General features: G+C 35.0%; 1 protein-coding gene across 3 annotated transcripts in view; it reads left to right on the plus strand.

Moving 5' to 3' along the window:
- Positions 1–24,992, plus strand: part of PARP2 (poly(ADP-ribose) polymerase) — a 188,065-nt gene that overhangs the window by 148,777 nt on the left and 14,296 nt on the right. For all 3 annotated transcript variants that reach the window (XM_089813536.1, XM_089813537.1, XM_089813538.1), the window contains 2 exons: positions 1,685–1,827; positions 1,957–2,030. In XM_089813536.1, coding sequence (XP_089669662.1) covers positions 1,685–1,827; positions 1,957–2,030 — 217 coding nt within the window. The remainder of the gene's footprint in view (positions 1–1,684; positions 1,828–1,956; positions 2,031–24,992) is intronic.

The raw sequence follows: 24,992 nt of genomic DNA on the forward strand, positions 1-24,992 counted from the left end.
ACAAAGAGAATGAATGCATACAGACAATGGAACAGAATAGCAGTATTATATTCGCAATAGTAGATGAATGATGATTTACAATGATCCCGGATGGGATATAAATACTACTGCCGAACATTCCCGAAGGAGTCTGTCGGCCATAATTATTGTATCCGTTACAAACTATTTACCGCCAGACCGTCGGCTACGGAATACCAAAACACCGCCGGCGGAATACCGAAACACCGCCGGACCATCGGCTACAGAATGCAAAATACTGCCGGAACCATCCAGTCGGCTAACAGTGATGACGTTCAGGCCTCTGAAGTCGACACAAATTTGGATTTGATTAGCTACCTTCTTTAGAGAGATGACGATGTGGGACAACTAGTCATTCGTCTTGACTTTGAAAATGATCCCTATGTCGAGTATCTTTTCATTTCCTCTAGCACCTTCATCACATAATTCTTTTTTAGTTGGTATAGTCTCTTTTATAGTGTGCATTCTCTTGCACGAGATGCATACTTTGGGTGCCACACCCTTTAGATCCTTGTACATTTATGCAAATACATCTTATACTCCAGGAACATTTATAATGCTATTGTCTTTAATATGGGGTCCTAATAGTCCCCTAGAAGGATCAACTTCGGGCCATCTTCCTTCGAGAGGTTTACTTTTTCTATGCTCATCTCTTCGTACTTGACTTCCTCGTCCTTTTGAAACTGATAGGACAATGTGTCATCAACCCTTACCTCACCTTCCTAGTGTAGTCTATACTGTAGAGGTAAAGTATCATTGGCTTCAACCTCCAAAGTTTCTACCACATTGTAATTGGGTTCTAACAATTCATAGTCCTCCTTTTGCTAATGAAATAATCCATTGAGTGAGTTGGTCTTGTCTTTTGAGCAATTCCCTAGCTTTTTAAATTCTATTGTCTTTGGGTTCCAACCCTTCTTTGTCAGCCTACATCCCCTCATCCGATTTGGTGTTTGATGCCAATTCCTGGTTCACTATTTGGTTTTAGAGATTGATGGCATATTTCTTCTCTTTGCTCTTGATAGGAATTAGGATTTCATTTTCGTTATAATAGCTAGATTTTTTGTTGGACTATTAACATATGTTACTCGTTCATTAGCCAGAAGATTGTGAACATTAATCAAAGGACAAGGGATATAACATTGAGTCAATATCCATTGCTTTACATATTACAAGTATTTTCCTGATGGTGGGTACTTCTAAAATGTCATACTAGGCCTTTTGTGTATTAATCAGTGTCATACATAGATTTAGTGCAAGATTGGTATAATCAGTGTCATACATAGATTTAGTGCAAGATTGGTATTGAATAAATCCATGCATATCTAGATCCTAATTCGTGGCACTTTCAAAAGCATTATTGCCATAAATCACGCATAATTGTGTGAATTTAATTATCTTATTTTGTTTTGGCATTCAATTGCATTTGATAGATAAAATATCACATTATGTTTGCTGGTAATCCTTTTGTAAATTAGAAAATAATTGAAGAAAATGAAAAACAAGGTTAATTGTACCAAAGGTAGAATGAGCAATGACATTTGTTTACAATATGGAATTGTTATGTTTAGACCCATTGAATAAATAAGGTGTGCTAAATCAATTGCAATCAGGTTCGACTAATTGTCTACTTTTTGCTGCTTGTGTAATTTTTTCTCTAATATTGTAGGTCTTCGAATTGCTCCTCTAGAAGCACCTGTAACTGGTTACATGTTTGGGAAGGGGGTCTATTTTGCAGACATGGTTTCCAAAAGTGCAAACTATTGTTATCCATCTTCAAAATCTCCAATTGGTGTGCTTCTACTATGTGAGGTAGGTTTTTTTACATTTTTTCAAAAATATTTTGAAACAAAAATATATTGTAGTGTTTACATATTCAAATGTTTATATTTCAAATTTGAGTTGCTCATAAAGATTGTAAAATTGTGCAATATGAAATAGGTGGCTTTAGGTGAAATGGTTGAACTTGAAGAAGCAGATTATAATGCAGATAAGTTGCCAGATGGAAAGCTAAGGTTTGTTTAATGCCTTCATTTTATTCTAGTATCTTTCTGTGGGGAAGGCTTCTTCATTATATGCTGTTTTGATTATCATATTTCTTCTGGAAAAAGTGAAAGGAAGTAATGGAGTCAAATATCTTAAAATCAAAGTGCTTACAGTGTAATTCATGAGTGTTTTTATCATGCAATCATGACTTAATGATTATATCCTTTTTATTAGTTAATTATTGCCTTCTGTTAAGAAAGTAACTTGTATAATACTACAGGTCTGTCAGTACAGGCCGTACCTTCTTGTATGGATAATGTATGTCCAATGATGGGCAAATAATACTTATATATCCTCCCTATAGGTGCCGACGATTCTCATATAGGTGTTATTGTTTTGAATTTAACTAAACTAATGCTTAGTTGTGTTTATTCTTAACATAATACTTGAAATCGCCGATTTAGGGTTAATACTATTTTATTGCCTAAACTAAGGGTCATGTCCCTTGAGGGACATACCCTCTAGATCGGATATATATAGGGTTGAGAATGTAGTTTGGAGAACACACATACACAGCAGTCTGATTCTCCAAGCATTCTTCTTTCAAGATATAACCTAAGATATTCTCCATCACTCAAGATCAAATATAGAAGACTGTTCAAGCAGCAAAACATCAGTTATATCTGCATTAATAAAATCTGAATGCACATATTGTCTTAAAGATCATTCTCAGCATCTTGGAACTGTACTGTAAGTCTGATTCAAGGCTCATGAATTTGCAGAACTGTACATTGTATTAGAGCCTAGTTATCAGATCTGGGGCTCTGCAAATTTTCAGTAATCAGACCTTTTATATATTCAGTAGTTGTCTTCCATTTCCAATGGCATATACAATCAGGCCTGAGGACAGATTCGATGGGAAGGAACACTTTGAAGCATGGAAATTCAGAATCTTGATGATTCTTGAAAAAAACAATGTTAAACAGTTTGTTGATGGAGCATCCAAACAGCCACCAGTTGAACCTCACAAATCCATATGGACCAATGGAAATAGAAAGGCCATTCAAATCATCTTGGATGGAGTTAAGAATGATATCGTACCTATGCTTATGAAACACCAAGCTGCCTACGATATGATGAATGCATTACGGAATGCATTTGAAGTAAATAATGCAACTAGGGTCCTTGCACTAAAAAGACAACTAAATCACATCTAGATAAAGAAAGGAGAATCAATAAACTCTTATTTCCTAAGAGTTGCTGGCATTAGAGATGAATTATCAAGCACAGGAACCATCATTAATGACACCGAACTGATGCTTATGGCCATAGATGGATTGCCAGAATCATGAGAAACATTCGCACAAGAAATAAGTGCTAGAGATTAGCTTTCAGACTTTAACAGACTCAAGAATGATTGTCTTCAGGAAGAGTCAAGAAAACTAAAGAAAGGAGGAAAACCAAAAGTAGAAGATGAAGAACTTCACGTTCTTAATGCCAACTCTTATAAAAGCAAGAAAAAACACTTAAACAAGAAAGGGGGAAATCAGAAGAAGCAAAAGCCCAAGAAAGATCTTTCTAAAATAAAGTGTTTCAAATGTGAAAAATTTGGACACTATAGATCTAATTGTCTGGAAAATTCCAAACAACAAGCAAATTGTACAAATGTTATTAGAGAAGAAGAAACTTATGACCCTGGGAACCGTGTTTTGTATTCCTCTCTATTAAATGAAATCTCAAATAAGGCATGGGTAATTGATAGTGGATCTTCCAGACATATAACGGGATACAAAGAAACTCTAGATTCCTTATTAAAGAAAGTTAATGATGAAGTTACAATTGGTGATAACTCTGCACACTCAGTTAAAGGAATTGGTAGCTGCACTTTGAAACTAAAGACAGGAAATACTCTTCTTCTTAAAGATGTACTCTATGTACCGAGGATTAAAAGAAACCTAATCTTAGTTACAGCATTAGAAGATGATGGACACAATGTTGCATTCATGGATGGCAAAGTATTAACTTGGGCTAAGAACTCTTCCATCAAGAAAGCTAAAGAAATTGGTCAAAGAAAGCGATATTTGTATGAACTGAATATAGAATCTAGTAGATCCATTCGAGCCCTAGTTCATGAAGTAGAAGATTCAAACGAACTATGGCACAAAAGATTAGGGCATCTAAACTTTAAAACCTTATCAACTATGGAAAAGATGGTTACCAGATTACCTAAATTAAATAAAGATCACCCTAGTATTTGTAAAGGGTGTGCTCTGGGTAAAAGTACTAGAAGTCCCTTTCATGATAGTACTAGGGAAACAAATAATGTACTTGAGTTAATTCATCCAGATTTATGTGGACCTATGTTCGTTCCCTCTCTTGGAGGATTCTGGTATTATATCTTGTTCATAGATGACTTCTCTAGGAAAACATGGATTTATTTTTTAAAATGCAAGGAATCAAAAGAAATCCCACAAAGATTTAAAGAATTCAAAGCATTAACTGAAAAATTTTCAAGACATAAAATTAAAATCCTTAGAACAGATAATGGAGGAGAATATACCTTAGACTTATTTAAAAGGTTTTGTAAAGAATCAGGGATCAAGAGGGAGTACACTGTTCCTTATAACCCAGAACAAAATGGGGTAGCTGAAAGAAAGAATAGGACAATTACAGAAGCTGCTAGGGCTATGATTTTTGACCAAAATCTAGAATACTATCTTGGGTAGAAGCCTCTTGTACTGCTGTATATATTCAAAACAAAAGCCCTCACTCCTATCTTAAAGATAAAACCCCTGAAGAAGTATTTACTAAAGTAAAACCCAATCTAAGTCATCTCAGAATTTTTGGATGCCCTGTACACATTCATGTTCCAAAAGAAAAGAGAACCAAATTAGAACCATTTGGGAGGAAAGGTATCTTTGTAGGGTATAGTGAAACTTTTGAAGCATATAGAATCGTCATACCTGGACAGAAAACTATTGAACTTAGCAGAGATGTAATCTTTGAGGAAGATCTTGCATTCAAAAGAGCCTTAAGTTCCAATGAACCTTATCCTTTATCAAATTCTGAAAGAATTAGTGAATCTAATCCTAGAGGGAAAACCTAGATGAGGTCGAAAATGAAAATATGAACCTTTAGGAAAATTCAAAGAAAAGACCACTTTGGGCCATAAAAACAGTTGAAGCAGCTCAAGATTCTGTTGCACCTTCAGGATTAGTCAGAGAAAGCAAAAGACTTAAAAGATTCTCTGATTATACAACAAATATGATTGATTTACCCAAAACAGAGCCAACTAATCCTTTTGATGCTATTAAACATCCAGCCTGGAAAGAAGCTATGACAAAAGAATATCAATCAATTATGAAAAATGATGTTTGGGAAATAGTTCCAAGACCAAAAGGAAAATCTGTTGTTTCTTCCAAATGGATATTCAAGATAAAGCATGTTGCTGATGGCAGTATTGAGAAATATAAAGCCAGATTTGTAGCTAGAGGTTTTTCTCAAAAAGAAGGGATTGATTATGAAGAAACCTTTGCTCCTGTTACCAGATATACTACTGTTTGAGCTGTCTTAGCAATTGCCGTATCTAAGGGATGGAAGGTACATCAGATGGATGTAAAGACAACATTTCTCAATGGAAAGATTTCAGAAGAAGTCTATCTGGAGCAACCAGAAGGATTTGAAATCCATGATCCTAATGCCTTTGTTTGCAAACTCAAGAAAGCTCTTTATGGGCTTAAACAGGCTCCCAGGGCCTGGTATGAAACGATTGATAAATATCTCATCGGCTTAGGATTTTCTAAGAATGAAGTCGATCCAAACTTATATTATAAAAGAGATAAAGATGGTATGGTAATATTGATATTGTATCACAGGTGATGATCATCTTATAGATCAGCGCAAGAAAGATCTAACCAAAGAATTCGAGATGAAAGACATGGGTCTTGTCCATTACTTCCTAGGATTGGAAGTACAACAGAATGTTGATAGTATCATACTGAATCAAGTAAAGTACACTTCAGATATCTTGAAGAAATTTGGAATGTGGAATTGCAAGTCTATGTCTTCTCCAATGGAAACCAATTTGCATAAACTTAAAGAAGCCGCTGCAGAATCACCTCCAATAGATTCTACTCTCTACAAGCAGATGATTGGGTCCCTGATGTACCTAGTAAATACCAGACTTGATATTTGCTATGCTGTTCATGCCTTAAGTCAGTTTATGTGTGAACCTAAGGAGATTCACCTAGTTGCTGTTAAACACATTATGAGATACTTACAAGGCACTCTTAATTATGGACTCAAATATGAGAAAGTTGCTTTAGATTTGCATGGATTCACCGATTCAGATTGGGATGGAAGTGTTAAAGATAGGAAAAGCACTTCAGGATGCTGTTTCAGTTTAGGATCAGCTATGATTTCATGGATATGCAAAAAATAGTCTTCAGTAGCTCAGAGCTCCATAGAAGCTGAATAAATTGCAGCAGCGATGGCCTCTCGAGAAGCAGTATGGTTGAGGAAGTTACTTGTGGGATTATATGGGCAAGCCATGAATCCTATAATTATTCATTGTGATAATCAGAGTTCCATTAAGCTCTCGGTGAATCCAGTTTTCCATGACAGATCCAAGCATATTGAAATTCCTTACCATTATGTAAGAGATATGGTAGATAGAAATTCTGTTAAATTGGAATACATTTGTACTGCAGATTAGACAACAGACATACTCACCAAACCTCTATCTAGAGTAAAGATAGAACATTTCAGAAAGAGACTTGGTATGGTTGAGTTGTAATTCATTTGTACTCTTTTGATTATTAATAAAATATTAAATTTTATTTTGTTAGGCTATTGATTGTTATGGGCTCCACCATGTGTAATCATTATTTAAGAGGTGACGATCTCTGAAATAATGAATACTTGTGCAAAAGGCATTATGAGAGGTGACGATCTCTTAGATAATGTACTAAACAATAGATTTTATTGTAAGATCTAGATGAATTTTAGATCGTCTTGTGACATTGATATTGCTATGTTGATGGGTCACAAATTGGATAAAGGAAGAATTTTAGAAATTCTCCAGGTTTATTTTGTATTCTGGTAGATCTTAAATTCAGGATCTCATTGTGATTTAGAAATACCAGTTTCTATGAGTCACAACATGTGTCTCATCACTAGTAGCAATGATTTGTCATATCACAGGTTTAGTAATATGACTTTGTATCATGTGTTGTATGATACTACATACTAAGAAGAGACAGACAGATATAGAGTATCAATTCTTGCTTAACATCTATATTGATGTTGCTAGATATGATATCTCTCTATAGGATTATCAGGGTAAGAGGGATTGTTAAGAAAGTAACCTGTATAATACTACAGGTCTGTTAGTACAGGCTGTACCTTCTTGTACGGATAATATATGTCCAATGATTGCCAAATAATACTTTTATATCCTCCCTATAGGTGCCGGCGATTCTCATATAGGTGTTATTGTTTTGAATTTATTAAACTAATGCTTAGTTGTGTTTATTCTTAACATAATACTTGAAATCGCTGATTTAGGGTTAATACTGTTTTATTGCCTAAACTAAGGGTCATGTCCCTTGAGGGACATACCCTCTAGATCGGATATATAGAAGGTTTAGAATGTAGTTTGGAGAACACACATACACAGCAGTCTGATTCTCCAAGGATTCTTCTTCCAAGATATAACCTAAGATATTCTCCATCACTCAAGATCGAATATAGAAGACTGTTCAAGCAGCAAAACATCAGTTATATCTGCATCAATAAAATCTGAATACGCATATTGTCTTAAAGATCATTCTCAGCATCTTGGAACTGTACTGTAAGTCTGATTCAAGGCTCATGAATTTGCAGAACTGTACACCTTTTGCATCATTGGTTTAATATGAATAGATTATGGCGAGGAAAATTTATAGAGTAACAAAACTAAAAATCAAAGAGTAACCTATCAAGATAGAAGAACTTCTTAATGGTGGTGGAAAACAAAAGAAATATATTTCATTTATTTATTTTTGCTTCTATACTGCTAAATGTGATCTGAAATTACATAATGTATATTCCCCATGTTAGAGTAGGCATAAATGCTGTTATACATATAGTTTTTGCATCATGCACATTCACATATGTTGCATTTCATAGTTGTGGACATGCTGAAAGAATATTCTTACATGCTATTCAGCACATGTTTGCACATGCATCCCTAGCTTAAGTTCACTTAGCTGAGCCCTATTTAGTTTAGTTTAATCTAGTTGAACTCCAATTTGCATATTGTGCACCTTAGTTTGTGTATTCAGATCTAGTTATCTTTTTAGTTTAACTTTATAATTAATTTTAGACCATTTCTTTTTACGAAAGCAATCAATCTATGCGTTGTAATTCACCTCATTGTAATACCAATTCATGATTAAGCCATTAATTTAAAATTATCAGGTTGTGCAAATAATCTTGCTTCTTGATCTTCTCTTTCTGACAGGTGGTGTGCTTGCGAGCGATTCCTGGCTTGTGGTTTGATATCATCAGCAACTTCTACACCCCATAGGCACTCCTTATAGAGTGAGGGAACATATAAAGTCGTTCCATATCTTGCACACGTAGTCAAAATCAAGAAAGTACAGGCCTCAGTGAGGGAACCTTAGAACTATTGTATAGATTACTGTACCATAGAAGGTTTGAGAAACTTAACAACTATATATAAAAACTATCAAAATTTAGTGGGTTTTAGTTAATTTGCTGGTTCTGGAATGTGAATATAAGTTTGGGGTTCAAGTATGCTGGTATTGCAATTCTTTTACCTTGGGTATAGGTACGCCATACAAAATATATATGCAAACCGAAAAGGACATCATATGCAATTGAAAATACCTATGTTACTTCAAGTCTCTAGAATGGACACTGTAGGATTTACGAGACAGATTTTTTTGGCCATTTTATGGGATGATAAGGGATAGTAGAGGGGATGACTATATAGTTTTAGAGTAAATTTAAAATATGTATGGTTATTTCTAATATTCATTTGATAACATTTATATTCATGTTTAACATTATACATAACAATTGACTTGAATTGAGAGTTCAATTGAGAGTTGATATTCATAAATGCATATACATGATGTAACTTATTAGTTAATTCAAATTGGCTCTGCATATTCATCAATATAGTTTATTGATGCACTATCAATATGCATGTGATAGGAATATCAAAATGCTGAAATGCTGTGAGTTTCATTAAAAAATACCATAATTGTCAAAGTCTCACAATATTAAAAAAACACGTAAGTAAAACAAAGAAAGTATGCTGCTGCACCCAATATTCATCAAAATCAGTGTCCATTGAGTCACTTCCACTATTAGCATTAGCCTCAAAGGCTGCCTCATCCAACGAAATTCAAACCAATCCCTCTTATGCCTTGTCCTTATCAACCTGATGGTGTCTTTGGGATTAACATGCCACCCTAATGTTAGACTCTCGATACTTTGGAGTCTGATGATCCTTATGTCATAGAGCACTTTGCACAACCACTAACTGCAATGCTTGTCTTGAGACAAGTGTATTCCTAATAATGGAGTGGATAATGCCATATGTACACCAATTCCTCTTTGCGACAAAGGAACTAGTAACCTTTTGAAGGAGGTGAATGATAAGAATCCTTAACTCTAGTGCATCTAACTATAATATTCCCTTAGGATATTATTTCCAAGTTTTTACCAAAAGAATTTAGACCAATAATATGCATGCAATTAATTTTAAGTTAGGCAACACATTTAACTAAAATTTAGTAACTATACAACTGAATTAAAGATTTTGAAATGAGATACATATATTGCATTTAAATCCTAGTAGAATAACAACAAATATTTAGTAGTAGTCACAAAACTTATAGTTGGATTGGTACTCTCATGGGTTTATCCAACAAAAGCCATCAAACATTAACACTCCCTTTTAGCTAGGGAGGATAAACACATAGATATTACGCCATTGGTAATATATGGAATGACAATTTATGGATATTTTTGATTAGAAGATATCTACTATTTTGATATCACAGTTGATATCATGAGTATTGGCCTCCAGAATATCAACATATGATATTCACCAAATACTGTGAGTAATGGTCTGTAGAATGTCAACACTTGAATTCACCAAGTACTCAATAAGGTAATAGTTTGCAAAATATCAACATATGATATTCACCAAATACCTCTCATATATCTATAGTATATACAAACAACTCATAGACCGTCAAGTGAATGGCATCTAACATTTAGTTGTTGATTTACAAGATATAATTTATTATGTTCTATTTCAACATTTACATAAAATGTATATCATGATTTAGGTTACTATAAGATCGTCACCTTCCAATAACTTATGTAAATACAAGTGATAATCATTTAGAAGTAGTCACTTCCTCATGATGTACACAAGGGGTAGGCCCATTAAAATCATATAGTCACACATATGGACTTTCAAACTCCCTCTGAATATCAATCATCTGTGTTCCTCATCCAATGCTTCTTTGATGGAGCCTCAAACTCCCTTTGAATTTAATATCAATCCTCCTTTCTCTGCAAGAGCATCCTTGGAAAAGATCAAGGCAAATAGCTCTTATGGTATGTCTTGAAATAAAAGAATAAGAGAGAGACTAACATAATACTCAAGGATGATTCTACATAATGATATAAGATCATTCCAATGAAATATAGTGTGTATGTATATATACACTTTTAAAGTATATATCTCTAATCTATGTTTTCACATATTATTTGTTTATTAATGCACCTAATTTCCCGAATCCAAATTCATAGGAAATAACTATTTAATATTAATTCATAAGATTAAAATGAACTTCATTGTACCTACCTTTTCTTTTGTAGTGACATCTTCTAGTCCTCGTGGTAGTCATCGACGAGAATGACTTGATGTTCTAATGTGATTTACTTCTATTCTCATTTCTAATACTATTTATATCTCATTATAACATTAGACTTTGTAATTCAACACATAATATTATATTAAGGTACAAAACTCCATACCTTTCCAAAGTAGTGACTAACCTCATTGCATACATTGGCAAGCTTGGTCAAAGTTTTGTTAAGTCCCATCGTACTCCATGTAGGATGACAACTTTGGATAATTGCCACTTTTGTGGGATTATTATTATCGGAGACCGCATCATCTATCCATTGATGGGTCGAAAGAATGGCATTCGAAATATCTATACAATTAGCATTTTGAAGTTGCCTCTCGCTACCAATCGCTTGTCATTTCCGTGCATCATATTTTCATTAGTTATTGTGCTATTATATCTCGCAATTTGTAATTCACTTTCTTCCCTACATTCACATTGGATATCCTGTAGAGGAGAGTTGAGATGTTTATAAATTGTTTGCCATATGTGGTGGTAATGTGTGGTTTGTGTCACCTATAATAATATGATTTTCAAACTTGTAATTTATGTAATAGCGATCAATTTGAAGATGGTGCTCTTGCAATAGCTTATCTCTTTTCTTATTTCCATCCCTTACATGCCCGCATGTGGACGTGTCTTATTCCTATTGCCAAATACATGGTGTTAAATCATTTTTGTATCACTCTCCGCAATGAGTCGGTGATGCAATGATTGGAAGTAGATTGCAGTCGCAACGTCCATAATCTTCAACCAAATTCTCCTACATATGCATCTTTGACAAAATAGAAAAGAGATTCAAAGACTTTTGGGGGTCGATTTGAAAGGCTGCCATAGATTTCGCCTTTTCTTGCATTGCATTCAAAGATTTTCTGATGACAATGCACAAAGTTGCTCTTCTCAATAATATTGAAATATATTATCCTCGATGATGAGGTGTAGGAAACATATGAACTATGTAGTAGCATTTGGAAATTTGTCACTTCATAAATCGTGATTAGAACCTCCTTATAAATAAGTGTGATGTATGTTGAAGATAATTATAATTTGCTCTATTCATGAACTTGCAATTAATATCAATCTTTCCAAATTTTAAGTTTCAATGTATCGTATGTGTTTGTGAGAACAATATTCAAAACAGTATAGTTTCACCGATGAATTATTTTGTACTTTGTATTCTTCTAAATACCATACACAATATCTATTGTCTTGCAACCATTCTTTATTTCTGTAGCGATCCCTAAGATCAAACTGCTTTGATACCATGTTGTTTTATCATTATGGCTGCAAATGTATTGACATTGTCTCTTCGGTATACGTTTTCCAAGAGCAGCAATCTCTCTCTTATATTGTGGAAAACACATGGAGAGACATGTCCCTTCACGTGACATGTCTATTCATTGTTATATAATTAATATAAAAATTAATTATTTAATTATATATATATATATATATATATATATATATATATATTATATCTCACATATATAATATATATATCTTCACTTTAGTCTCGTGGGTTTATCAAATTGTAGCTACCAAACATTAACAGCCAGAAATATGAATTTGAAGCACAAGTGAGACCCTTGAGTGATATCTCCGACAGACAATGGGTTTCTGTCCATTGCCTCCAAACTCGAGGTTTGCCATCCTCAAACTTTCTGAAAGCCAAATTTTCCCAGAATTCTCCAAGAGAAAATACCAAATATAAGCCAAGCCTTTCTAAGGTGAGCCTCAGAATGATCATTTATAATATATTCATGTTCTTTATTTTCCCTTTGCTTGTCTCTTGGAATTATGTTTTTGGGTCTCTTTATTAACCCATTTCAATTTAAAATGACTTTATTAATTAATCACCAAGCTTCATTAAGTCATTTTAATATTTTATCAAATAATAAAATTAAGTTGTCTTTATTTTGAATAGTTTAACTAGTTAAAATTTTAAGAATTTACCTAATCCATAATGTCCCAAAAAGTGGACTTCACAGTCCTTCCTTCCCATATATTGCTTGTCCTCAAGAAATTGTCACCTTCATGCTGCAACCAAATGCTTGGATCCCACGTCAAACTCAAAAATGTTGCTTCATCCATTGTGCTACTTAGATATACCAAATATAAACAACATGCCTAGAATTGTGAAGCCACTCATTACAATCCTATTGAAGTGATGCAAATTGAAATGTACATACTTCCAAGTTCAACAATTGGCCTTCTTGAATAGCACACGATTATATTGAGAGGGGGAGGGGGGGCGCGACGGGGGGGGGGGGGGCGGGGGTTGAATCAGTATATAATAACAACTTTGCCAAATTATAAATTTATATCCAAACAATTGCTTTAATAACTTTAAATGGTGAAATCAATAATGCACATGAACACAATAACACAAGATTTATGTGAAAACTCAATGCGAGAGAAAACCATGACAATAATTGCCTATTATAAAAACTTGTTCTGTTACAAATTGGTTTGTAGGCTCCGACCTACTAGAGGCTACATCCTCTATGTTTATGAGCACCAACTCACAAGAAGCTCTGACTCCCACACTTTGCAAGCTTCAACCTATAGGAAGCACCAACCCCCACTGCTGTCTTCGTGAGCACCAACCCACTGCACACAAACTTCTTTTGCCACCTTGATACTGTTGCTTACTCAACCGACGATGGTATCCTTCTCACACAATTCTCTTTCTTTTATTTTTATGGATCTTTTAACTTTATTAAACATTCAATCCCTTCTTTAATTTTCTTCTAAACCATCTTCTAAATATGAATATTTTCTATTACCCAACCAACATATTCTGACGTATATATAAATCAGATTTTTAATCTTTATATATACTTTTCTTTTATTTCTCTTGCATTACTTTTCTTTTATATGAATATATCAGATTCTAAAATCTGAATATATATCTTTCTTTATTCTTACTCTCTTCTTTTTATTTTTCTTTCATATGCACATTTGTACTTGAAAGATATTATTTTTTCTTCTCTCCTCTTTATCTATACATATAATAGATTAATAAATCTGTATATATATTCCAACTGCTCTAATCTGCCACATATATTTCCTTTATTATACACCAGACATTCCTTCCTTGCTATTTATTCATTTTCATCTCCGCGGTCTGCTCTTATTCTCCTTTTTTATTATTTATCACTCCAACTTCTTACTTCACGTTAAAATGATCATTTGGACTTCTCTCTTATATCTCCAACATAGCTTTTCATAAATGATTGTGACTTTTCAAAGGAATAAATTAGTCCTTTAGTTAACAATACGCAATACTTAATTAATTCCTTTTTGTTACAATATGAATCTTAATCACATCTCTTCAAACATTAGTTTCAAATGGATTTTTAATTGTTTATGATGTGAGAAGATATGATAATGTCTTTTCACATACAAACTCTCGATGGGTGTGTGGAAAAATTGTTGTTTATCATTGACCTTGATTCCGGAGTTGATATCTATGACCTTGTATCTTCCTTTTTAATTGACCTAGCTCCTCTCAATTTATTTATACGCTAACTCATACGCTGATGTGTTTTTGGCAAGTCTATCTTTTACCAAACTTGACAACATCTATTTTTCAATATTTACTGACCATTTTGTATTCTTTCATCGTCGACAATCTGTGTTTGACTTGTGGTAGTAACAAACCTCTCGTCACTTCTTACTACTTCATGTCGTTACCTTATAATACATATGCTGAATCATTCGATCATTGCCTTGAATACTGCTCGATGTATACATGTTCTTGAATTACATTATAATTGTTTAATCATCTTAGACGATGAACTTGGTACATTCTCATAGAACCAGCAATAGCTTCTTGTTATGATTTGTTCGCTTCCACAATGCCCAACTAGTGTGAACGATATACATGATTTGATTTATTTTCTTTGTGAGTATTTGAAAATGGCATATATTTGGACAAATGTACAAGGATGAACTAAAATATGCATGGAAATAGCAAAGAATGGAAAACTTCAACTTACTTGGTGATCAAACGCCAAATATGGAAGATTATTAGGTTGGAAAGAAAGTTTCTCCTCCAAATTCGAATCTTCAAACAACTTCTTGACTTTTTCCTCACTTGCAAAAGATGAATTTGAATGAGCAAAGGATGAGACGTTTTTGGGCAGAAATGCCAAAAACATGCTCTTCAAACCCTCGATATGCTAACGTTTCTAAGAAATACCATGCATTTGGGCATTTTTAAAATAAAAACATGGTCTCAAAATACAAGAACATGAAACATTTTTAGCATTGGAATGCAAAAATGTGATCTTGAATAGCAATGGCATGGATTGAAATGCCAAAATGATTCCTCTTTGGTCCAGAATGTGATCAAAATACTCCAAATCTGGGCATTTTTTGGGCAAAACGTGGCCTCTAGATGTAGAGAAATGAATTGATTTTGCAAGGATAGGCAATGCCTAGGGCATGGGAATGCATACAAATGTGAAAACGACCCTTGTTAGAGAGATTTCATGCAAAATCGTGGTCTCAAGTTGCAAATACATCTGATGGAAAATCCAAACACATTCTTGGGGAGTCTGTACATGTTTTGAAATGCACAAGACTTAGTCTTCTATGCAAATTGCACTCTTGGAGTGCTTTTGCATGTTTTAAAATACATGTATATGAAGGCAAGACACAAATCACATTCTCAAGGCCTTATTACATGTTTTAAAATGCATATAAGTGTAAAACAATGCAAATCACACTCTTGGACCCTTATTACATATTTTAAAACTTGCAACATGATAAAACAATGCAAATCGCATTAATGGACCCTCATTGTATATGTTAAAAACTTAGCTTTTATTTGTCTAAGTCTATAAAAATGACTTTTTAGTGCAAATCCCACTCTTGGGATGCAATTGCATGTAAAGTGAATTACATGTAAAAGAAGTTTTTATGCAAAGTGGACTCAAGGAAGTCTATTATGCATTTCTAATGCAAATCACACTCTTTGAGCCCCTTTACATGTAAACATGTAAATCAATTTGAAAGATGCATTTGCGCAACTTAAGTGATTAATTAAGCACATGTAAAATTGATTTTTGAGGAAAAATCACTTAATTGGGTCAAAAATAATATCATTCAAAAAGTAATATTAACTTAGATGTTTTGAATGAAAACATAAAGTAACTCAAAAAAACTCAAACTACTTGTTAATAAAGTCACTTAAGTGAAAAATAAAAAAAGCAACTCAACATGAAAATATAACATAAAGTTCTCTATAGCCACTTAAGTGATAAAGTAACTTAAAAACATAACATAAAGTTAATTATGTTATGTTTTTCAAAATGTGAATGTCAACATTAAAATATAACATTATATTTTAAATTATGCAATTGCATTTGGACAGTCCACCTTTTTGGCACTAAAAATGTCATATCTTTTGATTGCCAAGCCCGATTAAGCCCTAAGATATACCAAATCGAAGGGAAAACCGAAAGCAAGGGTTTGAGTAAAACCAAAAGACAAGAGACCAACAAACACACACTCAAGAAAGAGAGAAAAAAAAGAAAAAAAGAGTCAAAGACTTAAAAAATCAAGCAGAGGTTTAAGATATAGAAAAACGAAAAAGACTTGACAAAAATCTTCGGTAAAAGAGTTCACTACGTGCATTGGGGTTGATTGATTGATCAATGTTATCCAATTATATAATGAACTAAACTCAGAGAAATGTGAAAGTAAGTTGAAAAGTTTCGTATTGTTACCTACATTTTGTGGTGACAAAATGGAGGACAACAACTTGCTCTTTTTGGGAAATGTTAGTCGTTTGTTCTTGGAAACAATGAGTGACATAGAATCTAGTTCTCCAAGTGCCTTCATCCACTCCATTGGGTTATAGAGTTAGGCGACTACCAAAAATAAAACTAAAAACAAAGGACCTTATGACTCGAAAAACAGGAGACTATGTACAAGCTAAGTTGCCGATGCTGGTCCTGATGCCGATGTGGGTGCAACGTGTTGATGCACAGATGCGTGAATTTTTTTTGTGGGGATTTTTGAATGCGTCCATATACACACACACTATAATTTATGTATGCAAAGAAATACGATTCCATGGCATGATGCTTCACCATTGATAGTTCAACTTCAAACTTCACTAACGCAAAGTGACTAATACACAAATTGAAATAGCTAAATGGTAAGTCCAAAATTACTCAAATACAAGATTCCAATGCAAATGGAATTACAAAATCAAAACTTAGTTCACGACTCAATGTTAATCAAGAGTCAAGAGTCAAGATTCACTGATCAAATCCAGTCATTCAAAATCATAAGGATTCTCAAAAAAATTCATATTCTCATCATCATCAATTAAATACATGCTAAAATTGGCGTCAAAAAGGTTTTTTGGCCAAGAGTGTTTTCTAGTTGGGTCCAGATACTTCCCGGATGCTCCTAGGAAGCACATCCTAGGCCTGTGGGTTCTTGCTAGATGTGCTGTAGTGCATCCACCAAGAACCCACAGTCCCAAGATGCACTTCCTGGAAGAATCCAGGTAGCATCCTAAAGCACCCAAGCATCCAGATGCATCAAAACCAACATCTGGCCATTTCAGCAAAGAATTAGTATCTAAGTGTACAAGGGGTAACTCTCTGATAATCATTGGAAGTAATGTTTCAAATGTTGTCCATTGTAAGGCAGTAGCATTGGTGTTCCATCACGATATGCAAGCCAAAAATTATTTTCACCTACAATGTGGTGAATTGTAAAAGGTCCTCACCCTAGAGAAACAAAATTTCCATGCATTCCTTTTGGTTCTCGCCTTTTGTCTCAGAATAGGACAAGGTCACTAATTTGAAATTCTCTGCACTTGGCCTTTTTGTCAAAAAGAATTTTGACTTGTTGGTGAGCAGCAAGTTTATGAACCCCCTCTTTTCTTTGCTCCTCCAATTGTTGAAGAATCACTATTCTCTTATCCAAAGCATCTGAATAAGTTTCATCTTCGATGGCTCATATCAACTTAAGAAAGGGAAGCTCTAAAGTTATTGATATCTCAACATTAATCCCATATAGCAACTAAAAATGTGACATTCCAATTGCCTGTGTTTGAGTAATTTTGTCAGCCCACAAAGCATCGAACAATGTCTTGTGCCAAGTTCTTTGATTTGATTCAATCAGCTTCTTCATGATAGTCACTATATTCTTGTTGCTTGATTCTACTTGACCATTACCTTGTGGGTAACAATTTGATGTATGTGTCAAAGTGATCCAATGATTAAAACAAAACTCAGTCACTTCCTTGGAAGAGAAAGCAACGACATTATCCACGAAAACTTTATTTGGAACACCAAAATGTGAAATGATGTTCTGTTTCAAGAAATTACAAATTATTTTTGATGTAGAGCCTTTCACAAGAATTGCTTCTACCTAGTTGGTAAACTAGTCCATGGCTGCTAAGATATGAGTATAACCCTTGCTTGAAGGTGGATTAATAGTACCAATTAAATCGATTACCCACTACTGAAATGGTTCTTAACCCTTGCTTGAAGGTGGATTAATAGTACCAATGAAATCGATTCCCCACTACTGAAATGGTTCTTCGATCACTGGCTTCAATATCAAAGCAATAAGTTTTTGTTTACCTAAGAATTGTTGATACAATTTGTATTTCCTTACCCACTGACATGCATCTTGAAACATGGGCCAATAGTATTGTACTATCAAAATTTTGTGTAGTGACAGGTGTTGAGAAATGTCCGCCACAAGCTTGATTATGAAAAGAATCTAGAATCCTTACTTGTTGGTTCTTGTCTACATATCGAAGAAAATTTCCATCCATTGCTTGCTTACAAAGACCATTCTCTCATAAGATGAAACTAGAAGCTTTCAACTTGAGAGTTCTCTGTTCCTTGTATGTCAAATGTGAGGGGCATTCTCCATAACTTAGATAGTATGCCATATCAGAGTACCAGTCATCTGTAGTGTTGATGAACAAAATAGTAGGAAGAGGAGAAGAATTCTTATCTTCTACTTGCAAAAGTTCGTTTTCAGCCATAAGCTGGCAGAGTCCTTTGCCGCGTACAAGCTTAGTCGGTCGTATCTCCATATCATATTCTTGGATCTTGGCAATCTGGTTTCCTCTTTTTGTACCAAACTCTTGTTGTGTCAAGATGGTCTTGACAACAGTATCCGAAACTAGAGCTATGATATGAGAGTTCAGTGTGTAGAACCTAAATGCTTTACAACTTTGACAACATCATAAACATGCTTCTCCATCTAACTGTATTTCAACTCATGAGCCTTTAGGGGACAACTCATGAATGAAATAGGTGAGTAGACAAAGTATGCTGAAAAGCATAACTATTAATAGTAACAATGAAATTGATTGCCCATTGCTGAAATTGTTCTTCGATCACCACTGGCTTCAATGGGAAAGCAACAAGTTTTTGTTTATTTACAAACTGTTGACACAATCACATTTTCTTACCCACTGATATGCATCTTGAAACGTGGGCCAATAGTATTGTGCTCTTAGAATTTTATGTGTAGTGATAGGTGCTGAGAAATGCCCGCCAAAAGCTTTTTTATGAAAATAATCCAGAATCCGTACTTGTTGGTTGTTGTCCACACATTGAAGAAAACTTCCATCCATTGCTCGCTTATAGAGACCATTCTCCCATTAGATGAAACTAGAAGCTTTTAACTTGAGAGTTCTTCGTTCCTTGTATGTCAAATGCGAGGGGCATTCTCCATAACTTAGATAGTTTTCCATATTAGGGTACTAGTCATTTGTTGTGCTGATGAACAAAACAATAGGAAGAGAAGAAGAATTCTCATCTTCCACTTGCAAAAGTTTGTTTTTACCCATAAGCTAACAGAGTACTTTGCCGGTTGCCCCAAACAAGCTTAGTTGATCATATCTCAATATCATATTCTTGGATCTTGGCAATCCAGTGTCAAGATAATTAGTTGTACCTGATATATGCCATCTTCAAAATCTTGGTGAGGAATGAGCAAAGTAGCTCATACAACAAGTGAATCAGCCCTATCATTAAGCTCCTGAGGAATTATTGAGATGTTGAAGGCATCAAATGTCTTGATGAAATCCCAAACTAAATCACAGTAATGTCTAAGCCGGTCATTTCTGGCTTGATATTGACCTTTGACTTGACATACTACTAATTCAACATCTCCTTCGACATGTAGATTTTGGATTCCTTTGATCTGCCCCATATTCAATCCCAGTATCAAGTTCTCATATTCAGCCGTGTTATTGGTATTAGGGAATTGCAACTTGTAAGAAAAAGGGAAAAATTCCCCTTTCGATGAAATCAACACAAATCTCGCACCAGATCCCATAGAAACACTTCCATCAAACTCAATAATCCAAATCATTAGATCTGCTTGAACTTGCTTCACAATCCATTAGAATAATCTTCCCTTCAAGGAAATCAGTAGAATCTCCTTCAGAAACATTTTCTTCGTTCTTGAGAAGATTCATAAGATCATCTTTAGGAACAACTTTTTCTTCAGTTGTGACTCTCAGTTGAGATCTTTAGTGGCATCAACAAATCTTTTAGTGTTTGAAAGCAATGAGGAACTTTCAGAGCATGTGCATTCCTTTGTAAATTTTGATACTTCATCAACATGTAGGTAATAATTACCCATTCCAACTAATTCAAAAAGAATTTGAGCATGTGGATCGTTAGATTTGACCACCACACACATTGTTTCTCTCAAGGTGAAACTTATGCATAACACCTTTAACATTTATTTTGGCTTCAGTGATGTCCATATTGAGTTTGCTACCTACATTTTTACAAAAATTACAGCCAAATAACATGTTGTAAGAAGCAGGCACATCTGCAACTAAGATGGTCATCTTGATCTTTTTGTCCAGGAAGGTTGCAAAGGCGAACTAAGCATCTTTGATTTGTCCTTTCAGGAGTACTTTCTTAATCTCCATGGAATAACAATTACCAAAGGACTTAGTTAAGGTTAACCCTAAAGTATCTGCAACCTTGGCTAGCATAACATTGTTAGAAGCATCGGAATCTATGATGCAATTGCTCAACGTGAAACCATTAATCAACAAGGAAAGGTAGAAAAGTTTTGGATGGGATAGTAACTAAGTTATTGCGCATACTTTTAGATTCAAGGGTAGCCAAATGAGGTTGAGTGGGCTAAGATTCCTTGACAAATTTGGTGAGCCTATCCAGTTGTTCCACAAATGCTTGTAAGTATTCTACCTCAAACATCTGGATTTTTGTCTTCTTAGCACGATCTATAATATCAAAAGCTTGAATATAATTTGCTAGAGATGAACTGAAACTTTCAGCCTAGGGCTTAGCATTTGCATTAGGCATACTGGGGCTTGAAATACTAGATGAAGGAGTAGGATGATAAACACTTACTTGGTTTTTAGTTTGGTTAGTAGGAAAATTTGGCAGGGCTGTTCCCCTCTTCACAATAGTAACAAACATTCTAGGAGCATCCATCTTCTTTTCAGCTTCTTGTTGTTGAGCCAACTTGGTTTGCGAACATGTCATGATTGGCTAAACTTGTGTGAAATCAATTTCATGATCTTTATCATTGTATTGGATGTGTCCGATGATAGAGTCGCCAACTACTTGACGATCTTCATGATATTGAGTAGTAATATCCTTGGAAGGATATTCTTCTTGATTATGACCAGTAGGATCAGCTTCATAGTAACTAGTGGCTGAGTTACTTGGTTGTGCTTCAATTGCAAGCCTCTCTAGAGGAGGAGGAAGCTTGTTCTGATTCTTCGCTGCATAGTTATTGGCAGCATTAGGATATGGTTGCCTTGGTATATCCTAGTATGGAGCAGCAAATGACCCTTGAGATATTTGCTTCTTGAGAGCAAGAAGTTCATTTGCCAGCTTTTGAACTAGTGGATTAGTTGAACCCGATGAAGAAGATTGCGAATAGGAATTATTCTTTAATCGGTTAGAATCCTTATGGATTTTTCCAGCAAGTATCAAATCATCTTCAATCTCTATTGCTAGAGTTTGGGCAAGAGCCAAAGTTGCAGGAGCAACCCTTCTCAGCTACAAACTAACTTTTGGAAGTTGAGTGTTAATGAAGAAACATTTCAAATTTGCAGCAATAGGTTGAGAAGTAGTTAGAATTCGATTGACAAATTTATTAAGTTTAGCAATAAACTCCCGCATTCCATCATTTGCTTCCATCTTTGTGAGCTGTGCTAGGAGAGCATGTTCATCTTCTGCAGGCTTGAATCTATCAAGGAACTTTGTTTGCAAAGAGGTACAATCCGTGATGGAATTGGGTTCCAAGCTATAGAACCAATTAATTGCTATACCTTGTAGGGTCGCTATGAAGAGCCTTACAAATATGTCATCATGTTCCACACCACATTTTCCTATAACAATGTAGAAAGCCTTATCAGGGTGTTGTTTTCCATCCTCGTAGAATTTGGCAAAATTCTTACAGGTACCTTGAGGTAATGCATGCAATGGTGGTGCAAGATTCAATGGACCAAAAGCTGCTCCCCACGGACCGGTAGCCATATTGGTATTAAGAATATGGGTATGGACGGTATGAATAACAGGAATTTATTGTGCAGCAGGAACAAGGGGTGTTAGGAAAAACTGGGAATCTTCACTAGGTATAGTGGTCTTCTTTTTGGAAGGTCAGTAGCTTGTAGTTCGGGAAAGAGAAGGGATTTTAGTGAGTAAATCAAAACGAGCTTGTTGAGCTGAAAATGATCCAGTAGAACTTGATGAACTTTAACCTTCTTTCTTCGAATACACGTATTCAAAGCTTGCAGTGTGATAACCTGTTGTTTGCCAAAAGCCAATTAAAACCAGGACCTGTAACTTTAAACGAAAGCAAGAGGCTTTCGAATGTGTTTATGTCCCTAGTGGAATTGCCAAAAACTATCGATTGCAAAATATCCACCAAATACTTGTGAACTCTATTGTGAATTGTAATGCTCTAGGAGGTCTTTGAATAGACAATTTGAAGATAAATTAGATCACCTGGCATTGGTAGAAAAAGTGACTTTTATCAAGAGGGCACCTCATGAGAAAATGATGGACTTCAATCTCCGTTTTCAGAGAATGTGGGACATGCTACTAGCCGCGGTAAGACCTTCAAATGACCATGCTTTCCTATACTATCTCAAAGCCTTGAACAGTGATATCTCAGTTATGATCCAATCTATGGGTGGGTTCACCTTACCAGTAACGTTTTTGTTTACTAGAGATGAAAATAACCTTATTCAGGTAGGGAAAATTTTTCCCAGACCCCTTATGCCTTTCTTTCTAGAGAGATAGCCAATCCTTGAAAGAATTCCACCTCTAGTTGCAATCCCACCCTTACTAGCTATTGAAAATCAATCTAGTACTGCCTCTAATCCTTCCGAACAATTGAAAGAGATCAAAGAACAAAATCAGAGGATTTAAAAGGCTCTACAAAGTTTCAGCGTTGAGCTTTTTGATATCAAAAACAACATTTTCAGCTCCATTATCAATCCTGATACCTCTAATCTGATTAGATTGACAGGATCTTGAAAGAGTTCCATGATGGAACAGTTGGTGGGCATTTTGCACCTAGAACTACAACCTTGAAGATAATGCAAGCTTGTTATTTTTGGTCTAGCTTGTTTAAGGATGCATTTTTATGGGTAACTGTTAGAAAATGTGCATTGTTTGCTAGTAATCAGAAATTGGTAGTCCTACCACTACACCTAGTCTAGGTTGAACAACCATTTAGTAAGTGAAGATTAGATTTTATCAGTCCTATTATACACCTAGTGCGGGACATAAATGGATACTAACAAACACAGAGGTTGTGGCACTTTGAGAAGCAAATGAGAACTCAGTTCTGAACTTCTATCAAGATCTGGTGGCAAGGCTTGGTACTCTTGATTGAATAATATCGGATAATGCACTAGCTTTTACTAGTTTAAGGATTACTAATTGGGCTATTGACAATGGTATTTACCTTAGCACTTCATCTAACTTCTGCCCCTAGGGCAATGTACAAGCCGAGTCCACCAATAAAAACTTGATCAAAATAACTTTGGAAGATAATCAAAGAAGTGGGTACAAAAAAGTGGGCATTATGGGCAGACAAAATCACTCTCAAGTATTCTACTGGTAACTCACCGTATCTCCTAGTTACGGTAAAGAAGCTAAGTCACTTATCTCAGTTGAATTTCCTACTGTAAGCTTGACTAAGAAAGTTGAAATGTTAGATGAAGAACCTATAATTAGGTATGCGGAACTGATGGAATTATGTAATGACCCTCTCTATAAAGGCCACAGAAACCCTCAAACTGAACTTAGGAATTTTGTCAAACACTTGGCGTGTAACAGTAACAATATTCAGAATATGGTAATTTCAGATTTGATACTTTCAGAATATAATCACAGAATTACAATATATATAAAGCCATTGAACTATATTTCAATTACAATGCCATAAATTCTGAAATTATTTTATTACCAATTCTGGTCTGATTATTACAATGACTGTATGACAGCAAATTTACCCAAAAATTGACATATATTTCAGAATGCAAGAACCTGGTTTGAAGAACTATGGAAGAACACCATGTTTTGCTGCAGATCGTTGATGAAGACCTCCAACCGCACCCCCAAACTATCCTCAATTTGCTGCTGCTGCCCAAACTAGCAGGGCCGTACCAGGCCGTACCTGTACGGCTGCTGAAATAAAATAATATTAGGGTTTTGGGACCCCCAAATGCAAGGAAAATGGGCGCCTAGGGTTAGGTAGTAACCCTGTAAAACCATAAAAAATAACTCCAAGGGGTTGAGGAGATATGAGCAATTATGTGGTTCCGAACCCTGCTTTGCCAATTCTGAAAATGCACTTATTCTGTCTTCAAACTCTTGTCAAATGCTTCTCCAACGATAGGGCAAATCTGAAATCCTTATTCCAACCAAAAACAAACCCTAACAACGAATTCTCAATAAGCTCCAATGAGATGGCTGAATACCAACTCCAATTATGCAACAATTCAGGTGATATTTCACACCCTCAAAGTCGCCAATCCAAGGGAGTGATTCGTTCCCA

Source organism: Cupressus sempervirens, chromosome 2 (genome assembly GCF_028749045.1).
Source record: "Cupressus sempervirens isolate cs-2001-9-10 chromosome 2, ASM2874904v1, whole genome shotgun sequence".
NCBI lineage: Eukaryota > Viridiplantae > Streptophyta > Pinopsida > Cupressales > Cupressaceae > Cupressus > Cupressus sempervirens.